General features: G+C 44.0%; 1 protein-coding gene across 1 annotated transcript; it reads left to right on the top strand.

Moving 5' to 3' along the window:
* Positions 1-181: 181 nt before the first annotated feature.
* Positions 182-14893, top strand: REXO5 (RNA exonuclease 5). The gene is made up of 19 exons (XM_077786867.1): positions 182-315; positions 1897-2018; positions 2935-3061; positions 3931-4015; positions 4429-4578; positions 4712-4800; positions 5617-5732; positions 6506-6644; positions 7220-7314; positions 8667-8769; positions 9353-9483; positions 9799-9907; positions 10244-10354; positions 10480-10617; positions 11110-11202; positions 11677-11896; positions 12417-12610; positions 13181-13290; positions 14661-14893. The coding sequence occupies exons 1-19, from the start codon at positions 208-210 to the stop codon at positions 14728-14730; spliced, it is 2310 nt and encodes a 769-aa protein (XP_077642993.1). The 5' UTR covers positions 182-207; the 3' UTR covers positions 14731-14893.
* The last annotated feature ends 383 nt before the right edge of the window (positions 14894-15276 follow it).

Raw genomic sequence — 15276 nt, forward strand, 5'->3', positions numbered from 1 at the left:
CTCGGCTGCTCCGGCCGCGGCCCCGGCGCCGCCCAGCGCGATCCGCGGGCCCGCCCCCATCGCGCTCTCGGCGCTCGGCTGCTCCGGCCGCGGCCCCGGCGCCGCCCAGCGCGATCCGCGGGCCCTGCGGGCGCGGGGCCGTGAGGGGCGGCCGGAGCCGTGAGGGGCGGCCGGAGCCCGCCGGAGCCCGCCGGAGCCGTGCGGGCCATGGCGGAGGGGCTGCGCCTCAACGGGCGCAAGCGGCCCGGCGAAGCCGCGGAGGGGCCGCGGAAGAAGCGGAAGGGCGATGGCGGCGGCCCGGGCCCGGGCCCCGAGGTGAGAGCCGGGAGCAGCGAGGTGCGGGGCCCGTGTCCCTCACGGCGCTTCTCGGCGGCGCTGCCGGGAGCTCCGCAAAGCCGTGCACACCGGCGGTGTAGGCGGAGGGTCGGGCACAGCCAGTGCCCGCAGGTGACAGCACAGTGTCCTGAGCTGTGCGCAGGGCTCATCGAGCCCAGCCCCTGGCCCGCAGCTGTGGCCAGTCCGATCCCACCGCGTGCCTGAGAGCGTTGTCCAAGCGATGTGGAAAGTAACTCGTTTAGAGTGCTCAGCATTACGTGTAAGGAATTTAAAAAATAGGTACATTCTCCAATATAATCTTCTCGAAAACAAAGGCGATCTTGAAAGGAGCGTTGTGTGTGCTCAGCATGCAGAGCAGCCCCACAGGAGCACCTCACCCCGGGCACACTGAGTCAGTGCCCGTGGAACCAGCCAGTGAGATCAGTCCTGCTTGTACCCGGTTAGAGACGAATTCCTGTGGTTGGCAGTACCCTCTCCTTGGTGAACCAAAACCTCTGCTCTTTGTGTGGGTTTGTTTTTTTCTTTTTTTTTTTTTTTTTTTTTTTTTTTTTTTTTTTTGCAAAGCTTTAATTAGGCAGTATTGAAAACAACGGTGTAATTACTTGTCTCAGCCTGAGAGATGAGGCACTAGCAATTATACCAGCCTGTGCTGTTATTGCCAGATGATTCTTAACCACTGGAAACACGAACATTGTCACCTCTGTTTAAATTCCTTACCCAGTGCAAATGTCTTGAAGAGTACATCAGCCCAGTCCCATGTGGGCAGGCTCTGTCCAAATTATATAGCACATGGCTTGTTAGTGAAAGATAAGAACTTCCAGTGGTTGTTCATGCTGTGAAGTTTTACATTCTTTGGTGTTGTGTGGTGTTTTTCCCCCTGTATGCCTTGGTGTCTTTCCATCACCTATAATAAAAAAATCTTGAAATTTTTTACAGAAGTTCTTTGGAACAGGCCGTCTGGTCAGTGGAGGTGACCAAAATGCCACATTTACTTGCTAATTAGCATTTAGAAGAATTTGTGCATTTAGGCTTAAAGAACTGCTACTTAGAACTGTGTGGCACAGTCCCCACCTAATTTCCACAGTGCTTTCTTTCTGCATCTTCCTTGGATTTTACTGAAGCATTTTTCCCTGCAGGGGTCAGCAAACCCTTGTGGCAGAGCAGATCCCACACTGTAGATAGAGAAAAGTGTGTAACACTTGTACAAATGTTTAAAGCTCTACAGCAGCAAGTGGGGGAAAGGGTTGAGACCAAGATATTGCTTTTGTATATCAATTGTCTCCTTACTGCATACATCTGCTTATGTTAATCTTTGTTAAATAAATCTTTGAAGTTAAGAGTACCGGGTTACTGGTTACTGGGTTAAGAGTACTGGGTTACTGAAATATTGAGTAAATGTATTATTAAAGTGGGTTCTGAAAGGAAACTGTTGCCCACAAGGAGTGCAAGAGTTACTTTAAATGTAGTTGGTTGTATCCAAGTAGTTTCTTTTCCCTTCTTTTTTCATGGGCTGGTGTGATTACATGAAACCTCTCTTTACCAGCATTTCCCTTTCCACAGGAAAAGTGGTGTCATTTGTCAGCAGCTCTGCTGGGTGAAGACTCCGAAATCAGCCAGGAGCAGCTGTATGAGCTGCTGAAATACGCGGCTCTGGGGAAATGCCACAGCGCAGCACAGCCCAGGTACATCCCCAGCTGCAATCAGCCTGGCCTCGTGTTCTCCCTGGTGTGAAAGTATTCCTGGAGGAGTACTGGCCATGCTGGCTGTGGAGCACTCACTGTGGCATTGCCATAATGGCAGCCTGGATTGTGCAGATGCAGTTGTTGTTAGACTTGGCCAGGAAGCAGAATTCCTCTTCTGGCAGAACTCCTTCAACTCCACAGTTTTGTTTCATGCAGTTTTGAAAAACTAAATGACTGCTGTGGAACTGAAGAAGCTCCACACACTGAGGAAACAAAATACCCTGTTAAAATATTAGCACAAATATTAATGCATTTCATGTTAGATATAATTGAAACAGAGTGTTCTAAAGCATTTTAGGAAAAAAAAAACAAAAAAAAACATTTTAGTCATTTCTCCCTTTCTCTGGGCCACTTCTCAGAACTGGAAGGGAAAGACTGAGGAGGGTTTATAACGTTGAATGGCAAAAATGAATGAAATTAATCTTCAGATGAAACTCAAAGCAGGAAATACCCCACTTTAGATTTTAATAGTGAATAGAAAATTATTTTGTGAAACTTATTTTGATTCATTAATTCACCAGACTATGTCGCTACAATTGAAGTTGCTGGTATATTCACATTCTGATGTATATGAATGAGGTATACATGTCTTGAAATTGTATGCAGCAGAAATTTGCAATAACTTTTTTCCCTGTCTCCTGTACTCTGTTGCTTCCAGGAATATGTGGCTGTTTGAGATAAGCTATAAAGCCTTTTCTTATTGAAGTCATTTGGCACTTTGCCATTTACTGACTTAAAAGCTGGGCGGGTTCCAACATTTTTTTTAAGAGTGCTTGATAATGGTTTTGCTTTGATTTTTATGGTTTTGGTTTGTTTGGTTTTTTTTTTTTTAATTATTGCTCTTTTTTAACTGCAGCTGGTGCCGTATATCTCACCAAAACCACCTGGCTGGGGTTGTGGTTGTTGTTCTACATGAAATGAGCCAACTCCATTTCTACAGATTCTATTTACAGTTCAAACACCTCAGGAAAGTGTTCCGCCATGTAAGTCCCCAGACTGCATCGTTGTCTTCTAAACTTCTTCCAGCCCTGAAACCACAGCCCAAGGATAATGGCTGCAGTGGAATTACTGCCTTGTCCAAGGATGTGGCCATCCTTAACAGCAAGTGAGAGGGTCTGTTTGCAGCAGTTGTCAGCTCAGAACAAAGGAGAGGGCTTTGATATTAGGAACAGGATTTCTACATGTATGTCTTTGAAGCCTTACCAGGTGAAATACTTGTTGATGTTTCACTCCTCTGATGGTTATGTATCCTGCAACTACAGGATGCCAATTAGATTATAAATATCTTGGAACAATTTCAATAATTTGGAATTTACTCTGAGTGAGGAGACTCTCAATAGAATTATGGTAGTCCCACTGGTTGAAAAATACCACTTATATTATTTGCACGTTATGTCAAGTTTCTCCCATTTCCCAAAGAGATTATCAAAATAATTTTAATTTTCAGACTTACAAGCAACATTTTTGAAAGATAGAAAGAAAGAAGGACTTGAATTTAAGCTTCTAGAGAGTTCTTCCTGAACTGCAGCAAATGTAAATTACAACTTAACTGGAAAGACTGGAACTAGCTTTAGTTTCTATCAAAGAAGGTCTTGAGATTTGCCTGCTTGATCATATCATGCAAGGCAGATCTGTTCTGTAGTACAAAGAATCCTGTATCATCCCTCATTGGAGCAAGTTTGATTTGTGTTGGGTTTGTCTACTTGATAAAACACCAAATGTATTTCCACTATTTATTTTTTCAGTCTTCTTTGAATTTGGCTGGTTTGGGGATTAATGAATGCCTCGTTTTCTTCTTGTTTTTGCCTGTCTTTCAAAGTCACTAACATGTTTTCACATTTTCTTTTTTCAGAGATTCACATTAGCACCTTCTGCTAACTTCCCAGTCAGCCTGTTTGGAGAAGGAACAAACCTGAAACCTCAAAACATTCCACAAGGTATTTTGTTTGGGTTTGCATTTTCTCTTTCAAGACAGTGACTCACTTTGAACAGAAATTTATGACTTTGCATCCCCTGCAATCCCAGTGTGCTGCCATGGTAAACTTGTTTAGAAAGGAGCATACAATGGCTTGAACCATGAGACTTTTTACCCTGAGTAGTTCAGTAACTCATTTTGGGCTGATTGTCAAAGTGAATGTAAAATGAGAGAAAGTTTTAACATATTGAATCCCAATCCCTGCTGCTTTACTACCCCTTCTAAGATGTATCTAATCTAAGAGACAGATATAAATTAGGTTTGAGCTGAGAAGACTCTTTTTCTCTGACCCTTTCTCTCCAGTCTATTGTTCCTGGTAGTGATTTGGAATGGTGCAGCCTCTAAGTGTTGATATGATGCTTCTGTATTTTACAGGCTTGACTTCCACCAGCAGTGAATGCATTACTAAAAGCTCAGACTTGCAATGTGATCCCATCATTCAGAGATATGGAGAAAAAAAACAAGGCCTTACAAGCTATACTCTAACTTTAGAAGAGCAGAAAAAAAATGACTATCCCATAGAAGGTCAGTTTTTGAGTGAGAGCTGTTTTGTTGTGCTAGGGGTTGGTTTTAGTTTTGACAGTTTAGTGATACATTTTGTCATATGAATTGTAAAAGAAAGGTCTTTTTCTTATTCCTGGGTGTGTTTTCTGTCCAGGTTCCCCTGGATGCAAGGGCTACATCTCGACAGAATGTGATCAGCAGAGGACAGACAATAGCCCCCTCTTTGGTCTGGATTGTGAAATGGTAAAAATCAGTGTGTGTGACCTTAGAAAATAGGGTCAGGCACCCAGCTCTTATCAGCTGTTCCCAAGTAAGCCAAGCACTCTGTATATTTGTTAAATCACTTCTGATATCTTAATATCTGCTGCCAGTCCCTTCTTTGATGGTACCAGTGCTAATGCAGCCATGGAGAGGCCCCAGCAGTGCTTTTGGCTATGAGACAGAAATAATATCCTGAGCAGAAAGCTCAGTTCTGTTGGCTCCCCAGGCAGCAGCTGGATCTGCCAGGCCTGTCAGCAATGCTGCAAATACCCATGAGATTGCTGTGGAATTCCTCCTCAGCTCTCTCCAAGGTTTGGGAAAGGAAAGATACTTCCCTGTCACACATCTTTCCTTTAGCCATAACAGTTCCTTTGGCAGCTGCTGTGGTGAAGAGTCCTCCTTTAGTGCAGTTTTAGCCTTGCAGAGATGCCCGTTTGGCATCAGCATTGAGTAACTATTGATACAATATGGGCTCTGCCTTTAAACTGTACAGTGTCTCTGGGGCTGGTGCTGTCAGTGGCACTTTTGCAGTGCAGAGCACAGATTCTGTGAAATCAGCATTTATTTACAATGCTTTGCTGTGCTGTGCTTGCCTGTGTGTTTGGTGTGCTTACAGTACACATTTAACAATTAAAATGAAGCACAGTAGAGTATAAACCCGCCAGCTGTGAGTGGTAGATCTCTAAGTCAAGGAACTCCTTTGCAGTGATGCTGCTGTAGCCAAAGCAGTTGTTGGTTAAGGTTTTTGAGTGGCAGCATCGTGCTGATTCAACAACTGCCTCTGCTTCTTCCTGACAGTGCCTGACTGCCAAAGGGAACGAAGTCACCCGTGTGTCTTTGGTGGATGCACGGGGTCAGTGCCTGCTGAATGAGCTGGTCAAACCTGAGAGCACAGTGGTGAACTACCGCACCAGGTCACTTGCACAAACCGTTCTTATCTCTTGGTCTGTCAGAGCTGCAGCCCTTTCCAATTCAGCCTGTTACACAGGACCTTTCAGAAACCTCTTGGTTTGCACAGATGCCTGCTGCATTTCCCTCAGTGTTAGGAATACAGATCTTGCTATGTGACTAAAGTGACCAACATTATGTGTACAATGTGCTGCACAGTGCCTGTGGGGCTGCCAGGCAGAACCATTGCCATTCTGCAGTGTCCATGGGAAAGTTCTGTTACAAATCAATGACACACAGTACAAGTTACTCTTCACTCATGGTTATAAAATAAGATGGAGTCCATAGCTAAATTTGCTCATATGTAAAAAATGCATAGAGCTTTTACACACCTTTAGGGTGGGGCTCAGGATTATAACAAAAGCAGGCAAAACTGAAGGCTTGTCTTCTTCAAAACTTCACCTGCCTTTATCCAAGAGGTAATGTCCCCTCAGGTTACTTGGTGGTGGAAGCATCTCCTTCCACCATCAGACTTGTAGTATTTCCTTACCTGTGCTATCTTATGCCAACTGTATTACTTAAGAACACCTGGGAGAAATAAACTTTTGAAACAGATGTTGCAGCACTCTTAGAAGTTTAGCTGCAGTATATCCTCTGATGTTGGAACAGAAAACAGTAAATAGCATTCTGTGATTAGCTACACTGAGTTCATATTTTTTACAGGACCTCCTTGTAATGTTTTCCAGCATACACTGTTGCAAATGTATTGCTTTTAACTCACCCAACTTTTGTTTTGAAGATTCTCAGGAATCACAAAGAAAATGCTCCTTCCAGTGAAGACAAGACTGTCAGACATCCAAACCAGGCTAAAAAAAATGCTTCCCCATGATGCAGTATTGGTGGGCCATTCTTTAAATTCTGATCTTCAGGCTTTGGAAGTGAGTATGTTTTTAAGACTGTTTTTCCTGATCCTGTGTTACTCATTTCACACCTGAATACTCTTTAACGATTGCTCTTTTTATTAATGAACACTTGTTAATTGCTTTTTATTATGAATAGCCCCATGTCTGTAGGGATTTAAAAATCAAGAACTCTCCTTACAGCTATAAAATTTGCAAGGGGCTGTTCAGAACCCAAAAGAGAGAAGTCTGTCCAAATACAGTTATTGTTGCAAATGCAGCTTTACCCCCTGCTTCAGCCAGATGCTTCTGCTAGCTATGTCATGGGGAGAACTGAAGTCCTTTCTGTGGGTAATTTAACCAATCTAAAATGCTTGAATCATAATTAATCTTTCTAACCAATTCTAGCTAGATCTTCCCACTGGAGTGGGAAATAGAAAGGGAAGTTGGACTTGTTTCATTTTTCCTTTTGCTCTCTTGTGAATGAGATATCTGTCAGGAAGAAACTAGCAAATGAAATGAAAAGCCAGGGGCACAGAAAATTATGGAGCTACTGTCCAGTTCTATATGTCTGCTGCTCTTTAACTAAAGTGGTGATGATTTTTCTCCTGCAGATGATCCACCCCAGTGTTATTGATACTTCACTGCTTTTTGCCAGAAGTGAAGGTCGAAGATATAAGCTAAAATTTCTAGCCAAAGCAGTTTTAGGGTAAGATTATTACTGTACTGTCATGGGAAAGATTAGAAACTGTCATGGTGGGTCATATGGTCTTCCTCTGCTGCTAATACTATCAGAATTATTATTTTGTTACTAAGATTCAAAAGAAAGGAGCAGGTTGTGCAAGTAAGACATGGCAAAAAGGAATTTACTGGCTGCTTGAAACATCAGGCAGCATAATAAATGGGCTTGTCTTTGAGCAAGCAGAATGCTGTGACCCAACCAGATCTGAGTCCCAGCATAACTCACCTTCCTGCAGGGCTGTAGAGGTATATTGAATTGTAGAGCAACAGAAGCACTCTGGCTCACATAAATGAGAGCTTTCAGTTGGCAAGAAAGAAAGGTCAGTGCCTGAAAGTCTGATTTACTGACTTAAATCATATTTCCCAGTGTATCAGCTACCACTGGATAGTATCTTAGCGAGCCAGTTCTCCCCATGCTCACAGTGAATGGTCATACTCTTCAGTGCCAAACTTCACTGAACTGGAGGCTGCCTTCCTCTCTGTGTGCAAATTGTGAGTTGGGCCATTGGTCAAGAAAGAAGTAAAATTTTAAAATAGTCTTGCATCAGAGTAGCAAGTATGAGCACTGCTTCTATCAGATTTCCCCTGTACTCAGCACTGGTGAGGCCTCTCCTCGAGTGCTGTGTCCACTTCTGGCCCCTCAATTTGGGAAGGACATTGAGATGCTTGAGCGCATCCAGGGGAGGCAACAAGGCTGGAGAGAGGCTGGGAACACGAACCCTGTGAGGAACGACTGAGGGAGCTGGGGGTGCTCAGCCTGGAGAAAAGGAGACTCAGGGGTGACCTTATCACTCTCTACAGCTCCTGAAAGGTGGCTGTGCTCAGGTGGGGTTGGGCTCTTTCTCCAGGCAGCACTGACAGAACCAGAGGATACAGTTTTAAGCTGTGCCAGGAGAAATATAGGTTGGATCTTAGGAAAAAGTTTTTTACAGAAAGAGTGATAAAGTTCTGGAATGCCCAGGGAGGTGGTGGAGTCACCATCTCTGGATGTGTTTAAATCAAGACTGGATGTGGCACTTGGTGCCATGGTTTAGTTGAGGTGTTAAGGCTGGGTTGGATTTTATGATCTTGAAGATCTCTTTCAACCTGGTGATTCTGTGTTTCTGTAAATTCCATAAACCATTTTGCTCAACATTGCAAAAACATTTCTTGCAGTAACTTTTGGGAATATTTCATAAGAATGCTGCTGCACAGAACTGAAATCCTTTTTGGAGAGGGGAAAGCTCTTTTGCCCGAAAAGGACACAGTTTAGAAAAGACAGGATGTTGGTCAGTGTGGAAAAACAGATAACCTGCTGTACACCTAATTTTGATGCCCTAGGAAAGAGATTCAGTGTGAACAGAAGCTTGGGCATGATCCTACAGAAGATGCCAGAGCTGCATTGGAGTTAGCTCAATTCTTCATTGAGCAAGGACCAACAAAGGTATTTATATCTAGTTGAGATTTCTGTCCTAAACTACAGAACATAATGTTGTGCTTTCAAAGAAAAGCATCCCATCCTCCTGTTGATTTAAAAGAGAAAATGGAGCTGTGATAGAGGGCCCAGTTTTGACAGCCTCTTACTTCCAGCCTGTATCCAAGTACCTGAATAACCTGGGCACTGCCAGTGCTCAGTACTCATTGACATCAGCCAGCATTGCTGCTGATCCTGAAGAGGGGCCCTGGGTAAAGGACTGAGACATTTCCAGCCTGCAGGAATGCCTGTAATTTTTCTAGATCAAAGAAGACAGAGACCTTGTGTGTTGTGGTAGTGATTCAGCTGGTTTTATGAGTCCCTTGTGTTGTTGATTTCTGAGAGAACATTTTTGGAAATGACTGCCTGTTGATGCTTTGCGTGCTGCATGCTTGAAAATGACAACAGAAAATAATAAGGCAAGAAATTAATGTCCATGTTTCTTCACTGCTGGAGTGTGCCTACGTGACTCACAGGGAAAGCACAGGCTTTTTGTCAGCTACAATTAGCTGATGAGATGAAAGCCAGCTAATAATCTTCTTCCTTCCTCAAGGTAGCAGAACTAAACTTGGAGATGCTTCTGACAGCTGAAAAACTGGCTGAGGTCTCACAGAACAAAGCTGTGCTACAAGGATGTGGGTTCCAGGAACAGCTGAATGAGCCTCCACCATTATCCAAACCATGGTAATAAGATTCTCAAATATGTCTGTTTTTCCTTCAGTTGAATCCTCGGTAAAATCAAACAAGTACCTTATGTTTTTCAGCAGCCATCAGGATTTTCAGACAGACACAAATAATTGTAGCATAGTGCTGAAAAACTTTTAAACAGTTTCATCTTAAATTTCACAGAGTATTTCCTAGGCTTCTTTTGATGTTGTAGACAAGAATATTCTTTCAAATTTCTTAACTGCATTGTAATTCTCTGACAAGGATTTCTTGAAAGTTTTTATTCCCCATACTGAAAAGTATTATGATTCACAATGTACTTCTCTCTGCTAGTTTTTTAGATTGTCTGCAGGTGACTGGCCAAAAACCCCTCCTTTTGGGCAGACAGGGATTAGACTCTTCTGGCCTGTGTCAGAGTAACCTGAACACTTCAAACAAACAGGTGAATGGACTTAGAGTGGGTTGGTCTAAGCATCAAAATAGTTCAAAGTTGTTCTTATTCTGGGAGTGGGTAGACGAGTCCTATTTTAAAAGCTGACTGACAGTACTGTTAGCAATAGTGTTAATACCAGGTTAGCTAAATCCATTTGAGCATTTCCGAAGTGAGCTTTGATCCTCTGCATCCTTTCATGACTCACCAAAGAATTTTTGCCTGAGGACTTTCTTGGACAATAATGAAAATTAAAGTTGGGAGTTAAATTCAATAGCCTTGTTTTTGATCCTCTGCAGTACAATTGTCTTGTACCTCTTTGAACCTTGTTTGCTCTTGTCCCTCCAGATCCTTCAGAGAGCCTTGGAAGATGTTCCCCTGTCCAAATTCAGTATCATCCAGTTCAGTTTGGGTCCAGAGTACTTTGCATCTCACCTTCATGCTGGACTTCATGAAAAGGTATTATTTTTTGTTTGATAATAGTCTTCATGCTGAGCTTGTAGAAAGATGTGATTTATCAGGAGGCACTGAGTAGTTAGTTCCTTTGCTCTGTGAAGTGCCTTCTCTAATCTGTGTTCCAACAGGTGAGAAGCAAGCTGACTGACATGCTGACAATTTACGCAGGTCCTTTTGAAGAAAACTTTTGCATGAAGTCTGTGAAGAAAGAATTTGGGAGGTGTGGACCAATCCAGTCCCTTACAGTGGTAACTGAAACATTCCAGGTGAGGAGCACTCAAAGGTTGCTGGCAGGCCTGGAAGGTCTGAGTAAACTCTTGGAAAGTTATGGATTAGAACCAAAGAAATACCACTTATTCTGTTTAGAGGTTTTTTTGTGGTAGTTTAGTCATCAACTACAATCATTCAGGGTACCTGAAGAGCTACTCCACACAATGATGGGAACAAGTGCAGTTCATGTGCTGCTCAGAGGACTTTGAGTGCTGGGGAAGCTGAGGTGATTCTTCTAAAGAGAGCTGATGTGTTAAGGCCTTTAATAGCCAAAGGAGAAAAAAAGGCTAGTACTAATTGATGAGTTAATTGAAGGGGTTTTTAAACAGGTAGAGTATATGGAGTATTAAATATCTTACCCTCAAACTTTTTTATATTATTCTAGTTTTAAAAGAAAGCAAAACTTAATATTGAGACCTGACTTTTTAAAAGGGAGGGCCAATGTTTCTCACTGATAAATCTGAAGTATCTTACTCTGCTATTTCAAGCCATATGTCTGTATCCAATACGAAGTGCTGGAAGCTGCCCAGCTTGCTGTGGAAAGCCTGAATGGAGCTGAGGTAGCAGGATCCTGCATTAAGGTAAAGGCAAACAGCAAAAGTTATGTTCAGCCCAGGCACAGCCTCCAATACATCTGAAACATCACAGCAGTGTGTCTGGGCAAATGCTTGTACTGTTACAATCTCCCTGTCCCTGCACAATTCAGGGCCACTGGCAGAAAGGAAGTGGCTAGATCCCTCTTTTTTTCCTTTCTGCCTGTCAGCAGAAGGGAGTTAAAAAGAGTTCTGGCCTCCAGCTGCAGCTTGAAAAGGCAGATCCAAGTAACAGGGCTATATAGAGTATGGCATTTTAGTTTTGTAGTGTTTCTGCATTATAAATATAATCTCCCTTTATCATGACTAATTAAGTTGGCCTTCATTAGTCATATTTATTTCAAGTGATGGAAAATGACCTGCCTACTTTTGGTAATGGGAGAAAAATACTTTAAAGTAGAAGCTTAGAACACAGAGCAGTGTAGGCTGACATGCTTTTTATTCCTGCTGCATCCACCCCAGGTCCAGAGACCAGTCACTGCAGCAATGCTGGACTGCAATGTTCTGATTAAGGAATTAGAACTGGATGTAGAAAATGAAGGTGTGATTTATGTGGCTGGCCTAAAGAAGTCTTTAACAGAGACAGACTTGCAAGAAGAATTCAGCCAGTTGAAAGACCTGGAAACGCTGTTCCTGCCAAAGGATCTTCAGAGTGGAAAGCACAGGAACTGCTGTTTCCTCAGTAAGTAGCTTCACACACAGCCTGCATATTTCCTTCAAATAAGCTCATTCAGCAGCCCTTGGGACTTTGCACAGACACAGCAAGAGCTACTGAAAACCAGGTAGGCTCAAAGGGATGGTATTTAAAATGCTCCAGTGAAAGCACATATTGTTTGGAGAAGCACTTCACAGCTAAATATTCAAGAGGAAAAAAACATCTGCTTAAAAAAACCCCAGACATTTACTTAGAAAAATTCCAGGGTAACTAATGGGCTACAATACTTCCACGTAAGGGGTGGCTACTGTGCAGCTGCACACAGCCCAGTAATCACCTCTGAAAGGTGAGAACAGCTCAATGAGTGCTGCTGCAGCCAACTGGCATTTCTAGTCTGATGTTTATCTGTAGCAAGATGAGAATCTGCTTGCTGCAGTGATTTGTTTCTCATCTCCCTCCTGCTCCACACCTTTAGCCCTGCCTTGCAGGTGCCAAGGAGGGCAGCAATAGCATTGCCAAACCACGTTCCCTTCTCTTTGTGTTTCAGAATTCCAGAAAACCCAGAGTGCTGTGGATGCCCTTGAAGCCATAAATGGATGGACCATGAAGGGTAGTGAGCTAAGAAGTAGGAATGCCCTTGCTCCAGGTCACCTCTGGAGATGGATTTGGCAAATGAATCACAGCAATGGGAAGCAAGGAAAGCACATCTTCTATGAGAAAATGGAGCAGCTGTCTGACTCTGTGAGTGTGAGGCTCTGCTGATGTTGGTTGCACTTAGTGAGGAGGGACTGCCCTGGGAACCTGGAGAGGTAACTTTGAGCTGACTGAGGTGCAGAGCTGCTTGTGACAGAAGGGTCTCCTTGTGCTGGAGCAAGGGAGCTGCCAAGGATCAGTTCCCACAGAGCAGTTTGAGAGATAATACCACACAAGATAACGTGGTGTTTGCAGGGCACTGCACAATGTTAAAACCAGATAGCTGCACAGGGCAGTGGGTGGTGCTGCCCAGGAACTGAAGCCTGGCACTGGAGAGCTGACAGGGCAGAGGAGTCACAGGGAGAGGTGAGTGGCTGTGTGGCTGCACAGGAAAGAAGAGCTCTAGCTGAGAGCTCTGGAGGTGCAGCTCCCATTTTTGCCATGGTGCCATTTGAGCAGGGCCTGTGGTTCTCCCTGCAGCTGGGCCACTGCACTGCCAAGCAGGAGCAGCATCACTGCTGCCCTCACCTGTGCCATCCCACAGGTCACCTTCCCACACACTTAGAAATATAATTGCTGATGAATGGGGGATTTTATTCCTTCTATTCTCTTATGCAGGAGCAGGACTTAAGGAAGAAGGTGAAGAAGTTAGACCACCATATCAAGAAGCTTTATAGGAGCCTGCAGAATAACACCCTGTGTGTTGTTCTCTTTTCTGGAGTGAACAGGTAACTTACTACCTATTTTGCAAAGAACCAAGGAAAATACAAAGCTGCATATTTTTATCTTAATCTATTAAAAATTAAAGCCCTGCACAAGGAAAAGAAAGCCCAAGAGAGGCTGAAGAAGCTGTTGTACTTAATCTTTCATGTTAAGCCAATAAAACCCCAGCCTTAAGTTCTGCCCGCAGATCAGGTCTGAGTCACAGTTCATGTATCTGAGGGTTCACAGAGTTGATTAATTGTAGAGATCTTTTCAGTTCACCCACCCTCAGAGGATGTTTCATCCCCATTGACAATGTGGCCATGAGAGAATCAAGCAGAGTTTCCACAGCAGGCAGGAGTTTTTGGGGTGTTTGGTTTCTAAAACCACCTAATTACTGCAGCCAAGACCTCACCTACCAGGTGTGTTGTGGTACCCACAGTGTGCTTCAACCACAACTGCTCAAGGAGGTGGTTCATGTCCTTGTTCTCATATGATGGACAAAAATGAGAAAACCCAAATTTGTTAAGTCCTTCAGCTTTTGTAGGAAGGAGCAAGTTGTTCATTTCAGTTGGGCTGCAGCAGTGCTGTCAGGGATACGTCCCTGGAGTGGGCTGCCTGCATTTCAGCCCCTGGGCCTGAACTGCCACAGTCTCGCTGTTTAATTATTAACCAGAAAGGTTCAATCTTTCCTAAGCAAAGCCCTGGTCACTGAGGTCATACTTCAACAGCCTTCTCTGCTCACTGTCACTGGTCAGCCTAATAAAGGTCACAGCTACCTTCTTTGGCTAAAACTGCGTCTGTTTGTGCATTTCCAAGAAAACATTTGCCTCTCTACACCCTGGATCACCTCATGTACCCTGCACACTCACCTGTCACACCATGGGAAGGTTTGAGGCACGCATGGTTGTGAGTTGCAGTCCGCACCTCATGTCCTCTGCAGCAGAGTCACTGGGCTCAGCACATCCCAGTTTACTTTTCAAGGGCCGTTTCCAGCTATTCTTGCTTAGCAGAGTCTTCCATCACCAAGGGGTAGGAATTCCACCAGCAGAACAGGTGGATTTGGGAACCTGCATCCACAGGGTGCCTGTGGAAGCCCACAGAGTTTGGCTCACACTCTCAGGCTCCTGTGTGGGTTGGATGGGAGCTCCATCTCAGGCTGGGAAGAGATTTCTTGCCAAGCGTGAGGTTCCTATATCACTGTTTCCCTGAGACCAGCATTTCAGAGGAGGCTTCTTGATTAAAAAGGATGTCAAATAATTGTGGGGTGGAAAAAGAATTATTTTTTCAATGTGCTGACCCAGGGGGTTGCAGGCCTCTCGCTGCCAGCCCAGCAGAGCTATGTGCATGAAGGCTGAACTGAGCAGAACTAAAACACTTCTTATTTGTGTTGCAGCACACAAGGATCACAATCCGGCCTTGGTCTGATGGGAATAAAACATGATGAAGGGAGGAGTGCTTGTTAAACTGCCAAGTTTTTAAGCCAAGTCTTTTGTTAAGATATTTTTAATTACTTTAAATATTGATGTCTTTGTAAAGATCTCTTACCATAAGAACAATAGGCTTTCACTTTGTATCTTCTACAATGTCTAAAAATAAAAGCCATTCAAAGTGTCTTAAAGCACAAAAGCTTTTCCATTAACCCTTCTTGCTGTGGGAAGGTCAAGCCAGGCAGGTTCTTAGGCAGCGCTGGGGCCAGCTGGAGCAGTGTTCCATAGGAGCTGGGCAGGATTGGCCGTGGATGTCATTCCTTGCTGGACACCAAGGTACCAGCTGGGGATCTCCCCTGGAACATTAACTAATCAGCCAGGTCAGTGCAGAACCTGCAGCAGCTGCTCAGCAGTTAACAGCTACCCCAGGAACTGCGTGGATTTCTGGAACTGTGCAGTGCCAACTCCTGAAGTGGAGTCACTGCCTCCTTTCTGGGAAAGTGCTGTACTTAGTCCATGGAAAGGAGGAATCAGTGATTCATACTTCTTGGACTATCTCCACTTTCTCCTCCCTCCCTGACC

The sequence above is a fragment of the Lonchura striata genome, chromosome 16, assembly GCF_046129695.1.
Source record: "Lonchura striata isolate bLonStr1 chromosome 16, bLonStr1.mat, whole genome shotgun sequence".
In the NCBI taxonomy this organism is placed as follows: domain Eukaryota; kingdom Metazoa; phylum Chordata; class Aves; order Passeriformes; family Estrildidae; genus Lonchura; species Lonchura striata.